General features: G+C 39.8%; 1 protein-coding gene across 6 annotated transcripts in view; it reads left to right on the forward strand.

The window, feature by feature from the left end:
• The first annotated feature begins 971 nt into the window (after positions 1 to 971).
• The window catches only part of MTA3 (metastasis associated 1 family member 3), a 131288-nt gene continuing 112939 nt past the window's right edge, over positions 972 to 19320 (forward strand). For 2 of the 6 annotated variants that reach the window (XM_065835383.2, XM_071806051.1), the window contains exons 1-3: positions 1518 to 1638; positions 3824 to 3891; positions 5752 to 5845. In XM_065835383.2, coding sequence (XP_065691455.1) covers positions 1611 to 1638; positions 3824 to 3891; positions 5752 to 5845 — 190 coding nt within the window. In that variant the 5' untranslated portion in view covers positions 1518 to 1610. Of the gene's footprint in view, positions 1220 to 1517; positions 1639 to 3823; positions 3892 to 5751; positions 5846 to 19320 lie in introns of those variants that run through there. The other 4 variants (XM_071806054.1, XM_071806053.1, XM_071806052.1 and 1 more) reach the window with 3 other exon arrangements.

Genomic DNA, 19320 nt, shown 5'->3' on the forward strand with positions numbered 1-19320 from the left:
TTACCAAACACTAAACCACAAGAGTAAAAATAACACTCCATTTAACTTCAAGCTATTTGTATTTTAGGTCTCTGCTAAGGAAGTGGTATTGTGCCTCTAGAAATAACCAGCTGGATAGAGCTGTTACTTCCCAAGGAGTATCTGCAGACTTTCTTTTCAGCTCCCACAGATGTTCCTGTTGGGATGCAAAACAGAAGATTTCTGATTTTTCCTTTTGATGCACAAATGTGGTGCTGTTTATTGAAGAAGACTAAATCACTGAGTATCATATGCCAGCTTCACATATTTCAGGAATGTGGTACTCAGTTGCCTGCTTGACACAAAGTAGTCATTCGGGAAATTAAAAGTGCCCTAAAAGTGGAAGAAATTTAACCTAATCGTCCCAGATTCACTTAAAAGGGTAAAGGGAAGAGAGCATAGTGTCATTTGACACACCAGGGAAGCTCATCCTCCTTCTAATCAACATGTTCCCCTGCAGCTCAGGACGAAGTCAAATGTTAGCTCGGTAATGCCCAAGCTGCAAGCACAAAAATCCAGGACACGAAACAAATAATATATCATCACCTTCTTTGCAAAAAAAAAAAAAAAAAAAAAGATAAAAAGCATTTCTCTCCCAAGGAACCATTCCACAGCAGGATCCATTTGTTTGTAAAGCGTACAGATTATTTGCTATGGTGTGAACTTTGTATAAACACGGGGAAATGGCTTCGCTTTACATCAATATTGATGGCTCTTGAAGCGCCCCTCTCATCAGATGATTTGTAAGCATCTCCATCAACGCTTCCTGACTCCGAGATGAGCTGCTAGATTTATCTTTATCCTGCCGGGGATGCTTTCTGCTGCCTGTTCGAGCAAGCTGGCTTCTCCGGGAGCTCTGGTACCCGGGGTGCCCCGGAGCCGGGCTGGTTCCCCCCGGCCCCGTCCTGCGAACAAAAGAGCCGCCAAATCGACCATCAACAGGTGCTGCGCACACTTGTGAGAAACTTTCTGTGTGTTATTACCCGGAGTTACCTAGGCGGGGAGATGCCTCGGCTGCAGCGGACAAAGCGGCGCCGGGGGGAAGCAACCATTAAAAACAAAAAATCCAGCGGGGCCCGAAGAGGAGATGGGAAGAAGGGGGTGACAGCCGCTCCCGCCAGCGCGGCACCCCCGAGTTTTGCGACAAAGCAGCGGGAGCCCGCAAAATGTGGCGGCCTTGGAGGCCGGCGGTGGCCGTGAGGTGAGGCACTTCGCTCTGCCCCCGCGGGGAGCGGGACCAGGGGGTCGCGCACCCCAACCTCCGCCCCAAGCGCCGTGCGCAGCCCCGGCCCCAGGCCCCGCTGGAGCCGCCCCACCTGCGGCCGGGCCTCCGACCCGCCCCGGGGCCGGTGCGCGGGGGGGGAGGGGAAAGCGGCGGGGGGCGGTTGTTTAACCCTTTCCCCGCCGGGCGGCTCCGGAAGCGGCCGAGGCGACGGCGGCCCCGGGAGGCGCGGCGCTGTCCTGTGCCCGGGCGGGGAGGGGTGGCGCAGGGTGGGGGCGAGCGCGAGGCGGGGGGGGGCCGCGGGAGCCGCTCCCTCCGTGCCCGGCCCGGCAGAGACGGTGGGAGGAGGAGGAGGGCGCAGAGCGCAGACATGGCGGCCAACATGTACCGAGTGGGAGGTATGTGGGGACGGGGCAGTGCTCGCCCGGTGCCGGGGGACCCTGCGCCCGGCAGCAGGGTCGGGAGTCAGCCCGGGGGCGCCGCCGAGCCGCGGGCTGTGCGCCCCGTACTGGGACCTGCGCGCCCCGCGCCGGGGTGCGGAGAGGCGCACCGGCCCCTGTGCCTGCCGCGGCCCGCGCTATGGCCCCGAGCGGGGCGGCCAGGCCCGGGCAGGCAGCACAAGGCGGTAGCCAGCCCCGGCAAAGGGGCCGCCGGGCCCTCCGCGGAGCGGAGGACGCAGGTTCGTTCCCCGCCAGCCCTGTGCGCCGGGTGGGAGGCCGGCCCCCACCGCCGAGGAGAAGGGCAGCGCCGCCCTCCGCGGGGAAGGGGGGAGCGGCGCAGCTGGCTTCCTGCCCCCTTACAGCGGCGCGGGCTGGGCATGGCCTCTCTTCGCGCCTCGGCGAAGGGGCCGCCTGGCGGACCCCCGGCCCCGCCACCCGCCGAGCCGGCGCAGCGAGCTGCTCCGCTTGCGAGGCGAACGAGGGGCGATCTACCGGGGCCACGCGTCCCCGACCCAGGGGCCTGCCTTGGCCCGGCCCTGCTGCGGCCTGGTGGGCCCGGGCGGCGTGGTGCGGGCAGCCGGCGCCCGCCCCAAGGGGCGCCCGGCGGCGCTTCCCCCCGAGCCGACCCCCGCGCCCTTCCTTGGTCGGCAAAGTTTCGCCATGTCTTCCTTCATTTCCCGGGGATAAATAATAAATCCGCCTGTGTAACCAGGGGATTTCTGTCAGCTTTCTTGCTGACCGACGTGACCCAGAGGAGTGCGCGGATACGTGACTGCTTGGCATAGGGAGGCACTTGGGCGGTAAAAAGCACAGCGAGCGTTCATCTCCCAACCCCTCAGCCTGTCGAAATAGACACCGATAACTTCGCATTGCCCTCCCTCACGGGGTGAGCATGGCTGTGTTCCTGGTGCTGTGGCTCAGGTGCACCGCTCAAAGTTGGGTTTTCAGTACTTGGTGCTCAAAAATGGCTTGTCTCTTCCTCCTCCTCTCTCCTCGGCAGCCTGAGGTGAGAGGTAGGATGCGAGGGAATGAGGAGTGGTAGTAGTTAGTTACAGTCTACTTCTGTTTTGATCCACACACATGGTCCATTTGCATGCTCCTTCACTAGGTGGTATAGGTTGTAATCCTGTCAGCTTTACTCGTTAATGTAGCCCTTCTCTGAGCAGCACTGTTGAAATCTGGGTAGGGTTTGCTTCTTCAGTCATCACTTCTCTTTTTTTTTTGTTGTTGTTGTTGTAATTTTAATAAGCAATTTTGAACAATGTTTAGCGATCATATTCCTTCTTTAGAGCCAAATGAGCTCCCTGATTCTCTTTTTTCACTGTAGCCTAGTGTCAAAGCACTGCGGAAGAGTTTTATACCTCATTAAGGTCCCCCCACCCAATTTTCTTAAATAAAGTTTGTGTGGTGTGGAGTCAGATACCAAACATAAAGTGTGGTTAGCATTTGATGGACACTTTTTCATTTGACAAAAACAAGTTTTGAGAAAACTATTGAAGGAAATGTGCTGCATGTTACATGGGAGTAGCTTTCAGGATATGAGCAAACTTCCATATGCTCTGTGGAAATATTTTCATAATCGTGATGCTATAAGAGATTTTGTCCTGGAAGAACCTCGCTAACCTCATGACTGTTACTGCTTAATATAGTCTGCATGTTACTGGACAGAGACAGCAAAAAAAGCAAGTGTCGTAAAATGTACATTACTTATTTGGACAACTGTACTGTCACAGCACCTGATAATAAATGTGAGGTAGCATATTTTACAGATATATTTATCTCCATAACATCGAAACTCACTAAAGTGCTTAATTCTTAAATCTTCCCTCATCAATTGTGAGAAACTACAGCTTTTATATCAAGATTTATGAAGTGTGTGGATTGCTGAATTACAATGTTAGCTCCAGCACAAGGTGTTCGTTTCAGCATGATTGTTAAAGCTTGTGTAGTGCAGTTACAACCAGATTTTAGGAACAAATTACATTAAATCTCAGTATAGAAATAATTCACCGTTTTACCATTTACTAAAAAATCTTGGCTTTTTATCAACTTCTAGATTTAGAAGAAAATTTTTGCACTAATAATGATATGCTTTTACATAGTATGTTTTGATATTTTAATATCTTTCCTTTTTTCATTGCAGATTATGTTTATTTTGAAAATTCTTCCAGCAATCCATATCTCATTAGGAGAATTGAAGAACTTAACAAAGTACGCAAGTATCTAAGATTCTTGATTAACCTTTGACAACAGCCAGTGCACTCTTCAAAAACTGAGAATGATTTTAATCCCATGAGAATTTATTTGGGTAGAATTTTCTGGTGTGGTGTTTTTATTTTTATTTTCATTTTTGAAATTTGCTCTGTGTTTTGTGTATGTTTCAGTTACTGAAATCTTGCTATGTGATTGACATACTGTAATTTTGCCTTGTTATCTAGTGAAACACCCAGTTGATGATTTCTGGTAAATAGGAGTACTCTGCTGTAAAAAAAATTCCAATCCAGTCTTATGAATCCTTGAGGAAAGGAATTAATTTAGTTCTGTATATGGTGATGGCACAGTTGAATCCATGTGGAATGATAGTGGTCATGCCATGTGTCTGCTTCTGGATGTATGTGTAAAGAGCTAGTAGGTATCAGTGAGACTTTGTAGTGATCAAATAACAGCATATGGTTATTGCTCTGCTTATTGGCAGCTGTGAATGAAGGATGGGCTTTTGGATAGAAATAGAGACAGTATTCTCTGTCTTTATTCTGATTGTGTTTTTGTAAAGAATGGAGACTTCAGTGTGTCATTTTAGGGAAAGCACAATTACTTTCCTTTGTTCTTGTACTACCAAGAGTGGCGTGGGATTGTTAAATTTTCTTTTTAGCATGATGTATTTTTACTGCTCCATCAAGCAATATTAAAACTTACTGATACATTATGTGTAAAGTTAATGATCAAAATGCCTGTTGTGATGTAAATAATGATAAAGGTTTTGTTGTTGTTGTTGTTTTTCCTGTGGCTAGAAAGTAAATTAAAAAATTGGTGACCTGCAAACAGTTTTCTTTTTATTGATGGAACATAACACAACTCCATAGCAGACATCAACCACATTGCCTATTAGTGCTGTCTGACACAACATCCACTGAGCTTCTGCATGGCAAATCACTTTTGGACTTTTATTGGAGAAGAATATTTTTTTATTTACAGTAATTGAAGTGATTCCAATCATGTTCTAAATGTAATGTTTATTATCTTTAAACTGCATTGCTATAATTTAATCTTGTTTATGCATGTTAGAGCAGTGAAGTATTGATTTCCCTCCCCCCCCCCAAAGAGAGTTTCAAGGATATAGTCCAGATATCATAATTGTGAATTATGTGCTTTCATGTGTTAAAGACGTTCAGCAAAAATGGAGATGTTATGCAAACATGTAATGAAATGCTTTGGTTATTATTTTACTGCAGATAAGATGCTTTCTTTTTTGCTAAGAAACTTAAAACATGATACTCTTCATTGCCATATCTTGAATTTTAAATAAGTAACTCCAGGTAATTAACTAATCTTGTACTTTATGTGATGAGAAAGAGGGGACAGTTCTTCAAATATTAGTGGATTCTTTATGTTATCAAGCTGAAGAGTGTCATCCCTGTAATGAGTCATGAAAACAGGTCTGAACTAAAGAGCTCTTTCATGAGCTGCAGAGAGATTTCAAATAAATCATGTTATATTAAATATGAATCTGAAAAAAATGCCATACATTTCTAAAGCTGAGTTGCAAAGAAGTCTTCAGAAGCTTCTGATATTTGTTAAGGATTCTTATGTTAACATGATACTGGTATTACATTTCTAACCAGCTGAATAATATATCAATTCTTAGGACTATATAAGAAATTATTTTATTGGATCAGAAATTGATACTGGCCTGCATCAGGAAGTTTTTTCTTGAACAATTCTGTTGATTTCAACCTGACTGATCGTGTGAGAACTACTAATGTAAGGGAAAATTGGAAACAGAAGGCATTTAATTTGTATTGCTCAGCTGAGAAAGGATACATTCTCACTTGATTCATCTTTCTTTTGTAGACTGCCAATGGAAACGTGGAAGCAAAAGTGGTGTGTTTTTACAGGCGAAGAGACATTTCCAACAGCCTTATAATGCTTGCAGATAAGCATGCTAGTAAGTAGATTGTATAGGGTGTTTTTTCTTTCTATCAAAGCCTGTTCAGTTTCTGCAGCTGCTTAAAATCGCATTTCTTTGGCATGAGGGATATGTATTTATACTAGGTATTAATTAATATCCAGTTAGATGCTTAACATTATCTGATACTGGCTATGTTCCTAGTAGTTGCTTCCAGGACTTAAGTTAAGCTGTATTAAAGTGATTGAAATCTCCATTTGGAGGGAAGAAAAAAAAAGGAATTTTTTCAGCTATGTTTCTTTTTTATATCAAAACGAAGTCTTTGGTGTAAGTCGATTTAAGCTTAACAGCTTTCGTGAAGATTTGATTTGACTTCTTTTGAGTTAGGCACAAACGTGTTGCTTATTGTAAACAATGAAAATGTAAAATAGCTGTTATGTGCATTTGTGATAATTGTAGATATTAATCAGTAAAATATTGTAAGTATCATCTCATTAGTTTTTCAGAAAAGCAACAAGTGGTAATAGGGAAAAAGTCCTATTTTTGTCATGAACTTAACTTTTTCTGGTAGCTACCATTCCATCTACAACTGAAATACCTTTTTTTTTTTGGTAACTTGATAATTAAAAAGGTCATTCTGGAAATAAATTCAGAACCTAAAAAACTGAGTTGTTTGAGAAAATAGTTATTTGCAAAACACTTCACTCATGTTGGTAAATAAATGAAGTGTTAAAAAGTAAACATCTGGTAAATTTCTTGCCATATACTATTAAATAACATTTTGATTATAAATGATACTTGAAATTTCAGAATTAACATGTGAATAAGTGATGTATGGATTATATGTCTCAGTTCTGTAATTTATTGGGATGAATTTCTTTAAAGACATTACCCAGTGCCATATTTTGTGTGCAGATATATGATGGAGTAATGTAAAATTCTGGTAATTTTACTCATACAGGTACTTGTTAGTGAAGAGAAATAACCACATTTTGGCTTTTGTTTTGTTCTGTCATTGGTCCTAGAGAAGTGCGGGTGCTTTGAGTATGTAGTGTGAAGTACTAGCTTGGTTTTTAAAGAAAAAAGATACATCTTGCATGTGTTCTAAGGGAATGATTTATTTAAATGTTTTTCCTAACATAATAAGGTACGCTTTATAATTATTGGTGATCTAGTTTATGGTAGTCTGCCCTCACAATCGTTATAGTCTTTTGAGTTCTTCCATATGAAATGTATATAAATGTAAACTTCTTGTGAGCTTCACTAAGCTTTCCAGAACTTTTTTTTGGTTTGTTTTTCATGTCTAATGGAGGGGGCAGAGAAGGATGAAAAGGGTAACAGCTTGCTGGAAATAGACTTGCTTTTGTTTTTGTTTTTTTTTTTTAAATTTAAGTTTGATTTTTAAAACAAGAATACTTGTACATTTTTTGGGGGGTTGGCTTATTTTTCAGAAAAGGGTGAGTTAGTTTTGTGGGCATCATTCAACATGGAAAAGTGAATAAGATTTTTCTGTTTCTTTTGTGAGTTTTCGATTGCCATTTTGTCAGCACTTTGGTATAAAGGACTTGTTGACGGTCTGTTGCTCTTCCACTATAGCATGCTAGGGTTTCGTTTGGTGTCAGTAGAAGTACCGTGGAATCTTCCATCACGTTTTCACTATTGGGGTTCTCTTGCTGTTTTCTAGCAAGCAAATAGAGATGTAATTTCTAGCTGATTCAGCAAGCATCTTTAGGATGCCTCTGTCTCACAGGTCATAAGTCTTCTAACTCATTGTTCTTATGAATTAGGTTTCTCTGTGGACGTTTTCTTTGTACATAATATTTTCTTTCTGACCAATCTGTAGAATCTGTGCAGCTGAGTTATTTTATGAAGCATATTATAGTTATAGGGGACATAGTGAAGCACATAGTGAAGGATTGCTCGCCTGGATCTTCATACAGCTCATACAGCAGATGTAGTTAAATGTCAAATCAATTTAAATGTTTTGATTCTGGAATACCACAGTGTACTGTTTAAAAATATGATGTACGTAAACAAAATATTTGTATATTTATGAATTGAATGTTTGGGAAATGTTTTATATAGCTAAAAATGTTGGTGCTTCAACACTTCTACCTAGTTTATTATAAAATGAATCCTAAAATAAGTGAGTTTCTTATGGAATGGAAATTCTAGTTCGGTCACTGCTTACTCCAGCATACATGTCTAGAGTAGTCTTTTAAGTGTAAGATCTGTTTGAATTTTTCTAAAAATGTTTTGTATGGCTAGCAATTATTCTTTTTTTATTTCTGATAGAGAAAACTGTCCTGGCTAATGTACTTCTGAAGATTTTGGCTAGTGGGGATTAGGATGTTTTGGGTAACACTTTGGTTTCTGAAGGTTGCATTTTGTGACATAGGTATGGTCCCATTAATAAGAGAAGAAAACAGCTTTGTAAGAAAATATTTTGCAACTTTAAGAACAAATTTTCAATAACTTGAAAAAGTTTCGAAACAGTTTTAAAGAATAATGGAATTAAGCACATATGTGACGTTATCACTGGCAGAGTCAATATACTGTTTTTTTGAGGGGGGCACTGTACTAGTTCTGCACCGGCACTGGGTTTAGGTTACAGTGAAGGGCTCAACTTCTGTATTTCCTTCTTTTGTAGTAGATTTATGCACTATGACTTTCTTGAAGCTGAGTAAAGCAGCCTGAGGGCATGATACCATTTTTTACAGTTTTAAATCCTTTATCTGGTCATGTGCTCTCTTGTAATAATATGTCTGAAGTCATTTGCTTATTGCAGCTCTTGAAACAACTTTTGCCTAGTCAGCCACCTGGGGAGGAGATTAAAAAAATTCCTGTTGTCAGAGGCCTCTGTCTTCTGATTTATTAAGAAAACTTACTTTGACTTAGGCATGCTGAGCACCTGACCAAATGCTCAGAATTTTTCTGGGCCTATGATAAAGCACATGTACTACGTATTTTTTTCTCATTAGCAAAATTGATGCCCTTGTGAATGAGACAGGAGTCAGCTTAAAAAAAAATCTGAGGCATGTTGTTTCAGTGACTGAGAGATCAAAGGTAAAACTGAGTTTTTCTACATTACAGAACCTGTAGTCAACGTTTTTTTCAGTCTCAGTTGCTCTTTGTAGGGATCATGGACTTCTCATAGTCACACTTTTTTTAGGACTTTTCTTAGTCTTCAGCTCTTGGACACTCATGTTTCATATCACAGTGCTTTGCAAAATCGTGTCTCTGCTACAGATTTTTTTGTACTCAATAGATTTATAGGAACAAAGGAAGAGTCTCACTAGTGATCTAGCGATTCCTGTTGAACAGTTGGGAGTCCGTGCTCTGTTCTGGCCTTCTTATCGCACTGATGGGTTGTGATCAGAAGCCAAGAATTCTCTCTGTTGTATCTGTAAAGTGATGCTCTTATTAAAAGTTCTTGTCAAGGTTGGTAAAGGCTATTTAATACATCAATACCTATTTATTTATATGTCCTACTAAATATCTCAAAGCACCTTACAAATGAAAGCAAAGAGTTTATTTTGTATATTGATATCAAGAGTGTTTGAACAGTCCTGGATCTTACGAAGCAGTTTTGCTGCTGTTGAACTCTTTTATATAAAGATGCTTTGTATTTGTGGGGAAAAAAACAACCAAACCACCAAAACAAAAAAACACTGAACAAAACCAAAAAACCTCACAAAACCAACAAAAAAAAACCCACCACAAACCAACGGAGTTATTTTGCATATTGTCAGCCTACATTAGCATCATAATACTTGTCACATGCATCCAAGAGAATGAAGCTATGCATCTTCCATCTGATTTTTGGGAAGTGTTTTGTTCCAATAGAGCAATAAGTAGTGTAGAAGATGGCAAGAAAATGAGATTAACTTGAGAAGTATTGTTTAATATATTTAATAGTAATGCAGATTACTCAGTAATATTCCCAGAGATAGATAAAAATGAAGTGTGAATTCCTTTCATATGTCATCAGATTTTTTAATATTTGGTTGCCTTTGCATGGTGGCATTCTTAATACTTGATTCTAGGAAAATCACACGAGAGTTTTTCCTTTCATCTTCAACAACTGAAGGAATACAACTTAGAAAGTTCAATTTTTCAGTATTTTTCTCAAGTGTACATAGAACTAAAACAAGAACAGGGCAATTCAGATATTCATTGTGTAAGAAAATATTACGTGTGTGTGGGGATTAAATAGAGAACTCTAGAGTAAACCACCTGAATGCTTTGTGCTCAGTGTTCTTTTATTCACATACTTGAGTATAATTCAAAACATTTAGAATTACTGGGTTATTTTTGTCCAGTCAGATGGTAACACAACCAAAAACTTGGTGTTGTGTTTGTTGTTGTTGTGTTTCTTTTTCGTCATAGTAGTTCGTGTACATCAAACTAAAAGGCTGTTATTCAGAAAGGATACAATGTTTATTTAATCAGTCTATTTCCTGAAAACTTGTTTTAAGGTGAGAGACTCTTTCTGTTACTTTTTATGCCAAGACATTGTATGATTTAAGTATCCTTTGACTGCAGATTTTATTTGAAAACCTTAAATTGTTTTTTTTTTTTTTTTAAAGTTACATTAGTTCCCTTGAATGCCTCTTGACTCCATAGCCTGTGTTTAGTGAGTAGCACCTTTGATCAAATGAGTGTGAGAGACGGGTGTTAATTCTTCCCTTGCATATGGTCTATTTTCTCCACCTTCTTAATTTTAAAGGTTGAAATATTTATTTATTTTTTTTTTTTACATGGTGAATGCTTATATTGTTGTATCCTACATCCCACTTCTAGGGAATGAATTAAGACAGTTTGTTCACTCTGCTGGTAGTGCTAGTAGAGATTGACATCCATCCTACAGGAAAGGATGTTCAGACACACATGGAGTTCTTAGTTACTCTTTCTAGGGAATTGAAGTTAAAAGAGCTACCTGTTCAGCAGGTGATCCTTTGAATGAAAAGGTTGTCATAGAATTGCATTGGTCTTGATACAAGTAAAACAGAAACAAAAGCTTTTGGGTCTTACTTATGGTCAAGTGTGTGCAAAAAAGAAAGAAGTCTTTACAGCTTGAGAGTTCAATTTATTTGCTCCTCTTACAGTAGTGTGTAAGTGGCTCTTCTATGGAATTTAGTGGCTTTCTGAAGGTTTTCTGTTAGATTGCCATTCATTTTTTAATTATACTAGGTGAGGCAACCTCTTTCCTGCTTTCTGTTAAGAAAACTGATCTGTTGATACCACGCTATGACAAAGGATACTGTTTTGCTGGATGTTAAACAGGAGGGAAAGGAGCGGAGGAGTGGGAAGGCAGAGCTGGGAATCAAAGGCAGGAGAATCTCATGGAGCATTTATAAGGAAGAAGGCAGCTAGGCTGCTAGGTATGCCGGAGGGGTGGGTGAGTAGACTGGTGTGACTGGTTCGGTGAGATGTTACCTTCTTAATCTCAAGGCTTCTGTAAATATAAACTAGTGTTTGTTTGCAGCTCAATGTCACTGGCCCTGTCATCTGTGTCCGCTTGCCCTCCCCACCATCCCAGTGCGTACCCAAGAATTAGGAGAAAATTATTTTTGTCCTGACATATTTGACCTCTTTTCTTTGAGGAGAAGACAAGTCTTTCAGAAGTCCACATCTGTGAGCAAGCCATCAGAATACTCCTGGGTTTGCTTTGAAGATGGGGTGGTGAACAGAGACAAAAACACATGTAGTAAGCCAGGAATGTTTAGGAGAATGAGTTTGCTTGAGACGGGAATTTTACACATTATACTTATTTACAGTCAACTGATAGAGATGTATAAACTAAGCACTAACAAATTCTAGTATGTTATGTTGCTTCTGGGGATCCTGAAGTCTCTGATGTGGGTGAGGCATTTAAGGATGATACAGATAACAAATTCTTTAAGCAGTGGTGGAGTAACTTTTATGCTAAGGTATTTTTTTATTAGTGTAACTATCGCTTTCATTGAAAATGAGCTGGAGGAGTAGGGGCTTTTTGTCAGGAAGACATGACCTTTTTGATCTCCTGAGACAAGGGAACATGAAGTTTTCCTCCATTTGCCCAAGAGAATGCTTTCAGTTGTAATTTATTTGTAGAGGGGGAAAAATTCATAACTTCCTGAAATAGAGCAAGCCTTGTCCAAAACTGCATCCTTTTCGCCAAGGAGAAACTTGTCTCAAGGCTCCCAATTATCCTGTCCAAGGGCACTTAGAGTAGGCTCGTAATTTATGTGTTTTGTTCATTTGATTTTTGTGCAAGAACTACAAACTTGCGATTTTTTTTTTTTGCCTTCAACAGTGAAAGCAATAAAGAAGCAGTAATGAGGAGCTTTTTGCTTCTGACAATATCCGAGCCTTCTTTTAGTGAATGACATTTTAGAATTAGTAGTTAACTGTAGTGTGTATTGTCTCATTAACAAGTTTACTGTCAGCTTTAACTACCTTGTGGAGTTATTAACTGCTGTGGCCATTCAGACTTTCTTTGGTGCAGAATGTTGTGTTAGATTGTGAACGTTAATGATCTTCTCTTCATGGAGTGAATGGATTTCCAACTAAGTTCATACTTTTAGGAGTTCTTAGCTCTGATGGAAAACTTTCGTAAATACATATTTTTCACCTGAGTATATATGATCTGTGTTTGGGTATGTAGGGTTATGCACATATAAAATACTGTCCAGTCTACGCAGTTAGTTTGTGTAACTGCGTGAACTGGTACTTCATCTTTTGACCTCTTAAGAATGAATTTATAATTTTGGGCATTCGTACTTGGACTTTTTTTCTAAGTTCAAAAATCTTATTTTCTGAACACAGAATTTAAAAGGCTTGAACACATTCTGCCCATCTCTATGAATGTAAAAACAACTGAAAATCTGAATTAACACTGAGTTTGCTGTAGAGTGTGATGCTGCGAAATATCAATTTGTATTTATGCTTAAAGCTGTTTAATAGATATCTGAAATTCAGCTTTTGTTTTTATTACTTAAATTACTGAAATTATTTATTTAGCATATTTCCTCAGTAGAGAAGGGAGTCAGTGGGGTACATAAGAAGGTGACACTTTTTTGAGCTCTATTTACAAAATAAATTCTTCACATTTGAGTTGTTGAAAGGAGACGACATTTATGGAAACCTGCCTGGGCGTTGTGCGTTCTCTGTTTCTCTGTGTTCCGTAGGATTCATTTCCCAATGTACAGGATTAAACGTGTGCATCGGTATTGCCGTACTTCTTTTTCTGGGCTTCTTTTGATTTGTAGAAAGCACATAACTGGTGTCTTTTAGCTGTTAACTTTTTTTTTTGCCTCTTGAACGTTTGTTAATTGTGCGGGCCAATGATCCTACACTGTTTTCCTGATGAGCTACAAAATACTAGTAACATTTAAATTGATATTACTGATCATAATTTTTTGTCTCATGAAGACAAATAGGATGTTTCACACCTCCAAGATTTCTATAATCTCAGTCCTACTTTTTTTTTCTTGGCTCATAAATTTAAGTGACTCTTCCCACTTTCTTCCCAGTGTACCCACAGTGCACCACAGCACCTGAGGCATAAATTTTAGTCTACGAAAACATTGCTAGGTTATCTCTATCTGTAAAGCTGCAATAAAAGATACATTTTACATCTTCAAAGAATTCTCTGATAGTCTAATTGAATCAGTAGTTTGCATCATTTACAAATCTGAATGATGTAAATTCACTGTTAATATAGAATGACTTTTTTCCCATCGTACAGTGACAGTTAAATGTATGAATTTGGAATCAGGCCTGATGGGGCTTACAGGCAATAATTCTTGAATATCTGTATCATGCAGTGGAATGAAGTCTGGAATAGTTGTCCTCAGTAACCCTCATGCGTGCCTGCAACTTCACGCATGATGACAGAGATGGATCTTACTCACTTTGGTTTGAAAGCGCTGAGTGAGAAAGATCATAGTGCTTCCTACCCAAGCTGATTCATGCACTGCTCAGGATATATATGGCGAAGGCATTATGGAAAAAGTAGAATTAGCAGATAAGATTAATATGTGTAGTACTTCTGTGGTTTGTCTGTAAACTCTTTTTCTGTTAAATACACCCTGCATAAATAACAGGATATGGACTCGAAGTTACCATATATATTGAGTTTGACATGCCACAAACTACATAGGATATCAGAGTGGGTGGCTGGAATGGGTCTGCTGTTTGGAAATGTGATTTGTCTGTTGGAACAATACTTTGTTTTTCCCCTCAGCTACTGTTTGAAACCCTATCTGAGCAAGGGAAGATTTGTAGTGTGAACCTGGTTTTTATTCTGACTTTGATGTGCTGCAGAAGTGCTTTTGCAAGGATCCTTGCTAACGCAGAATACATCACTCCTATGAGCAAAACAAGTCTGAGTAGTAAAAAGTGCAATTTTTTTTTTTAGTGAAAGCCTGTTGTACAGTACCGAATTCCTAAAAGGCTTTGGGGAGCTAAGTAGTTCGTTTTGACTTTTACCCACTGTCTGAATCCAGAACTTGTTTGCAGGTTTCTCACAATACATAAGATGACTTCCCTGTGCAGATTGCATAGTTGTTGGGCTATGTATAGAGCACTTTGTATGCATACATCCAGAGGTTATGTAAGTACATGTGCATTTTCTGCTTGTACAACAGGTTAAGCATATATCAAGAAACAGCAAAACTAAATTAGTAATTTTCCCATTTTTGATATGCTGAGTGACAGATTTTCATCTGTCTGTTCTTGTTTCTGTGAGAGATTGTGACAGTGATATGTAACGCTGAAGAGACTTCTGTTTCAGTTTCCTGTATCGAAAGTGCGGTCTTGTTTTGGCTTAAGCCAGTGCAGAAATTGTTAGTGTTGGCAGGGTCAGTGACCTGTAACCTAGTCCTACAGGGTACTGTGGCCCTTTGCTATGTGACAGTTCCTTTAGGCCAGACCCTTTGAGTGATGCTGCTGTCAGGAGTGAAATCCTGATGGTATTATTCTTGGTAGGGCCTCAAGGGGCCAAGGACTCAGTTGCCAAGTATCATACAAGAAAAAGGGCTTTGATACATGCACAGCTTTCATATTTATATTTGCCTTCAAAGGGTGACTAGCTTGATATACTTTCATAATGCTCTTCCCTCCTTTTATGTTTTTAATTCTTTTCTTAATAAGAGGGAAAAAAAAAAAAGCTGGGATCAGAATAGCGAACATTTGACATGTATGAAGTGAATAAACTATGATTTTTGATATTTTGATACTGTAGCAAATGTGGTATTTGAATGTGTTGTCTACAAACCAAAGCACTGAGAGTAAAAGAAAAGCTTTGCTTTACTTGACCTTTGTTTCCACTTAGTCAAAAAAAATGACAAAGATGGCATATGTATTAAAGATTTGACTAGTTAATACAATAGGATTTTTATTCTTATGCTGGTTGGTTGGTTTGTTTTTTCCACTGGCATCAGAATTGATAAACAAAACAGTGTTAATAATTCCAAATTGATACATATATTCATATCTCTTTATACTTTTCTCAGTTCGTATGTATAGTTCCCATTAATTAGAGTCTTAAGATCCTTTTACATGCATCAAGAAAATTATATATCCTGGAAGATAAATCTCTAATGTAGCTGAAGATGGAAAAAAAGGAATTTTTAAGTCTTACACAGACTATCAGAGTGAATGAACTCCTCTTTCTGCTTGTCTTGTCAGGTCTGTGAACAGAAAAGCTTTCTTACCGTGCTGGCATTGAGCAGACATTATCTTGGATAACATTCTTCTCATTTTACAATCCTGCACATAGAGCTTTAATGTATTTTGGTTAAATTTACTCATGAACAGATTATATAAATATTTTTCTTTTTTTCCTGGTTCTTCTTTCCTCCCTGGTGGTGGTGGTGGGGGAATCAAACAAAATACAGCCCTTCTGGAAGTAGATACTGTACAAGATAAAGAAGTTGTATTTTATAAGCAGAATCATATGCCATTCTGAGTAGGGGTAGGAAAGTGCTTGTACAATCTGTGCCTTTTTGTCTCTGCCAACAATTTTGAAATGCTGTTTACCTGCTATGGAGGATGTGAGTTGTATGTTAGAAAAGCAGTTTAGATCTCTGAAGCTCTGTATTTATCATTGTCACACAGTGAAAGAAAATCATAGAATCGTTTTGGTTGTCAAAGACCTATAATATAATGAAGTCCGGCCGTTAACCTGACACTGTCAAGTCCACCATTAAACCATGTCGCTAAGCACCACATCTGTGTGTCTTTTAAACGCCCCTAGGGATGGTGACTCAACCACTTCCCTGGACTGCCTGTTCCAATGTCTGACAACCCTTTCACCCTTACCTCTGATGCCAGTGTAGATCTTAATGTGGATTCTGAGTTCTTACAGAAAAGAGAGTTTTTGTGTGTGTGTGTGTGTTCTTAGTTCTCTACATGCCTCCCCTCCGGCTTTAGTTAATATTTACATTGCATTTTCTTAAAGATAGGCTACTATGTAACTTGTTAGCTAGATCAGGTGCACTCATTGCCTCTTCTAAAGGAAAGATCATCATGTTTTAGCAAGAAATTATGAGCAGGAGGCCTGTATGGAAACAGTGAATATCCAAGTGATGGGAAAAGTTAATAGCATCAGTTTCATGAAAATAGGAGAGACAAATCTCTGTGTTCTCAAACACAGGTCTTAAAATCATTCATGCAAGGCATTGTTGCAGGTAGCCTTTGTATTTCTTGAGCTAGATGATAGATTTTAAAAAATGATTTATTAGGTGGTGTCAGGCTCACCATGTGTGCTGCTGCTCTGTGGGTTGGTCAACCAGCCTGGGTTTGAGGGTAGAACAAGAACTTTCCACTTTCCCACCACATCTCTAAACATATTTATGCTTTGGAAAAATTATTAATTGGCTTCTGATTCAGCTGATGAGCTTGATACCAGTAATTAGACATTGAAAATATTAATCATAATTTAAATAGCTGTGTCGGTGGCACAGTTTTGAGTCTGCCACTTGTGGCTACTAACGAGCTGCTTAAAGAAACACTGCGCAGGACTGTTGCCCCAAGTGTGCTGCAACAGGTTACCACAGTTTGTACAGGTGTACACGTGACCAAACACATTTTGAGCCCTGTAACAGGATATTTTCTTATTTGGAAGAGTTTACATTTGAATAGGTGAGACAGAAAGTGAGTAAGAGGGAGAGAGAGAGGGGAAAACTATAGTTGAGATTTATAGGTACAGAACTGCCTGCTCCTTCACCATTGCCTTCATGTTACTGTTTTCATGCTTCTGTGGGACTCTTCTGTAGTGTTGCTGTAAATTAGTTTGCAGTTCTGAATCATAGGGTTAAAAACTAGTGTGCTTACTCTTGCGTTTATTTATGTCACATTTAATTTATTAGGATTTATTTACTAGTGTAGCACATCATTACTCATACTACTTATGAAGGTAATCCTTCCCTGCCTTCCACCCACAACCTGCTTGCTCTCAAAAATCTCCATAACCAGTTACCCAAAATACCCATCCATCAACTTCTGGAAGGTGAAGTTTTCCAGTAATGAAAACTGTGACAGTTGTCAGTAATTATTTTTGCTATAGGCCTGTGATAAACATGAGATAGTTACCTGGTTGACTATAACTTACTGTCTCAAAAAAACCCTTTTGTATGATTTAAGAAATAATTTTTATTATTGGAGAGAAGGTATGACATATTAGCTCCTAATGATTGTGCAGTGTAATTATTTCTTTATGACCTCCTTTAGAAAAATAATGATGAGGTAGTGTAGGAGGATCACCTGGATAATTGTGTAAGAAAGCTGGGTAACCCCTTAGAGACCATGTGTATATCCGTGCTGTCCAATAGAAATTAAAAGTATACCTGTTCTCTGTAAGCACAACTAATCAGTCTTTTTTTCTTCTACCTGCAGAATTGCTCAGATTCACAATTTAGATGGTAATGTGCTATCTATTATAAATTGCTTGTAATCCATGCAAATGGTGCTTTAGATTTCTAATCCTATCTGACAGTAACGACAGATATCAAATTGATGTTAGATGTTGTAACAGCCATCTCAACATTGTACCAACAGCCGTGGTGTAAGTAGAGCTAATTAATTCAGCTTTGATAAACACTTTCTGAGTCAAATTGACAATATAACCACACATAGTCTAACTCACAAATTGATTAAACTGCTTTACTACAGCACTAGGGGGTTAAATATCACAACTGAGTACAACATGTGTGGCAAGAAGCCTCATGCAGATGAGCAAATCGGCCAACTGCTCACTTAAGACAGTGCTTCATTCCCAGTCTGAATAAAGTTGTTCAGATGGTAGGACTTAATGTTTATCTTTTGTACTCATTTTGGCAGTAAATAGATTTATTCCCTCTTCCCCAAAATCTGTATTTATAATTCTTACTGCTGTAGCATCTCGCTGCCAAATGTGCTTGATGTTTTTGCCACAACAAGCTAAGCTTAAGAGAGACTTATGCACAGCCATCTTCCCTTTGATGTGTGTGGTAAACTTGCTGCTCTTCAGCATTCTCAGCTTTTTATCTCTGGGTTTTAAAATACGTTGGTGATACCTATGATGTGTATGGTTTTTGGGCTGAATGTAGAAGTAGTTATGCAGCAAAGGAAAAAGGTTTAGAAACTCTTCTGAAAGTAAGTCTTAGTGATGTTCTTCGAACTGAAATTTATGCTGATGTAATACAATTTTAAAGGTGTTTTAACAAACTTAGTGCAACTGCTGTAACTTCACAAATCGCTGTAGTGATTTAAGTCTCTCCATTTAAGCTTGCATAAACGAGATGCAGCTAAGCTGAGGTAGGGTTTTAAAATTAAAGGCAATGAAGTTTAAGTTAATGCACCTCAGTTTTTGTTTACACTGCTGATTCAATTTAGCATTGGTCTGTGCTACTGTTGGAAGAAGTGGTCTTGTTTTTTCTTCTGTCTTCCCAGTTTAGGTTTCTCACTCCTGCTTTTCTATTTTGTGCCGTCACTAGCGCTTTTGGTAGGCACACCAGGCCAAGGAATTGGAATTGATCTGGGGACAACTAGGCAAATAAAAAACTAATTGCATGGTCTGAGTCAGAGTGTGGTGGTTAAGGGCTCATACTGAGTGCAGAGTCCCACGGGGATCTATATGGGTCCTGCCTTTATCAGTGACAGGAGCAAGCAATGTGGTACAACCTTACTGTATTTGCAGGTGACACTACGCTGGGGGGATGACCAGGTGATACGCTTAAGGGAAGGGCTGGTAGTCAGGAATTCCTAGAAAGCAGGAGGAATTTGAATATTGAGAACTTGAAGATACTCTGCAGGGACAAATTCCAGGTCTTGCACCTGGAAGGAAGAGCCCCTGGCAGGGTTACAGGCTGAGGACAGAGGGGCTTGGGGGAGCAGCTCTGCAGGAGAGGCCCTGGGGCTGCTTGCACACAGCACCTCCCTGGCAAGCAGCCAGCAGCATCCTGGACTGTATCACCAGGCAGGTAACCAGTAGATTGAGGCAAGTGATTATCCCCCCCCCGATTGTTCAACACTGCTTGCATCACATC

The sequence above is a fragment of the Patagioenas fasciata genome, chromosome 3, assembly GCF_037038585.1.
Source record: "Patagioenas fasciata isolate bPatFas1 chromosome 3, bPatFas1.hap1, whole genome shotgun sequence".
NCBI classification, from domain to species: Eukaryota; Metazoa; Chordata; class Aves; order Columbiformes; family Columbidae; genus Patagioenas; species Patagioenas fasciata.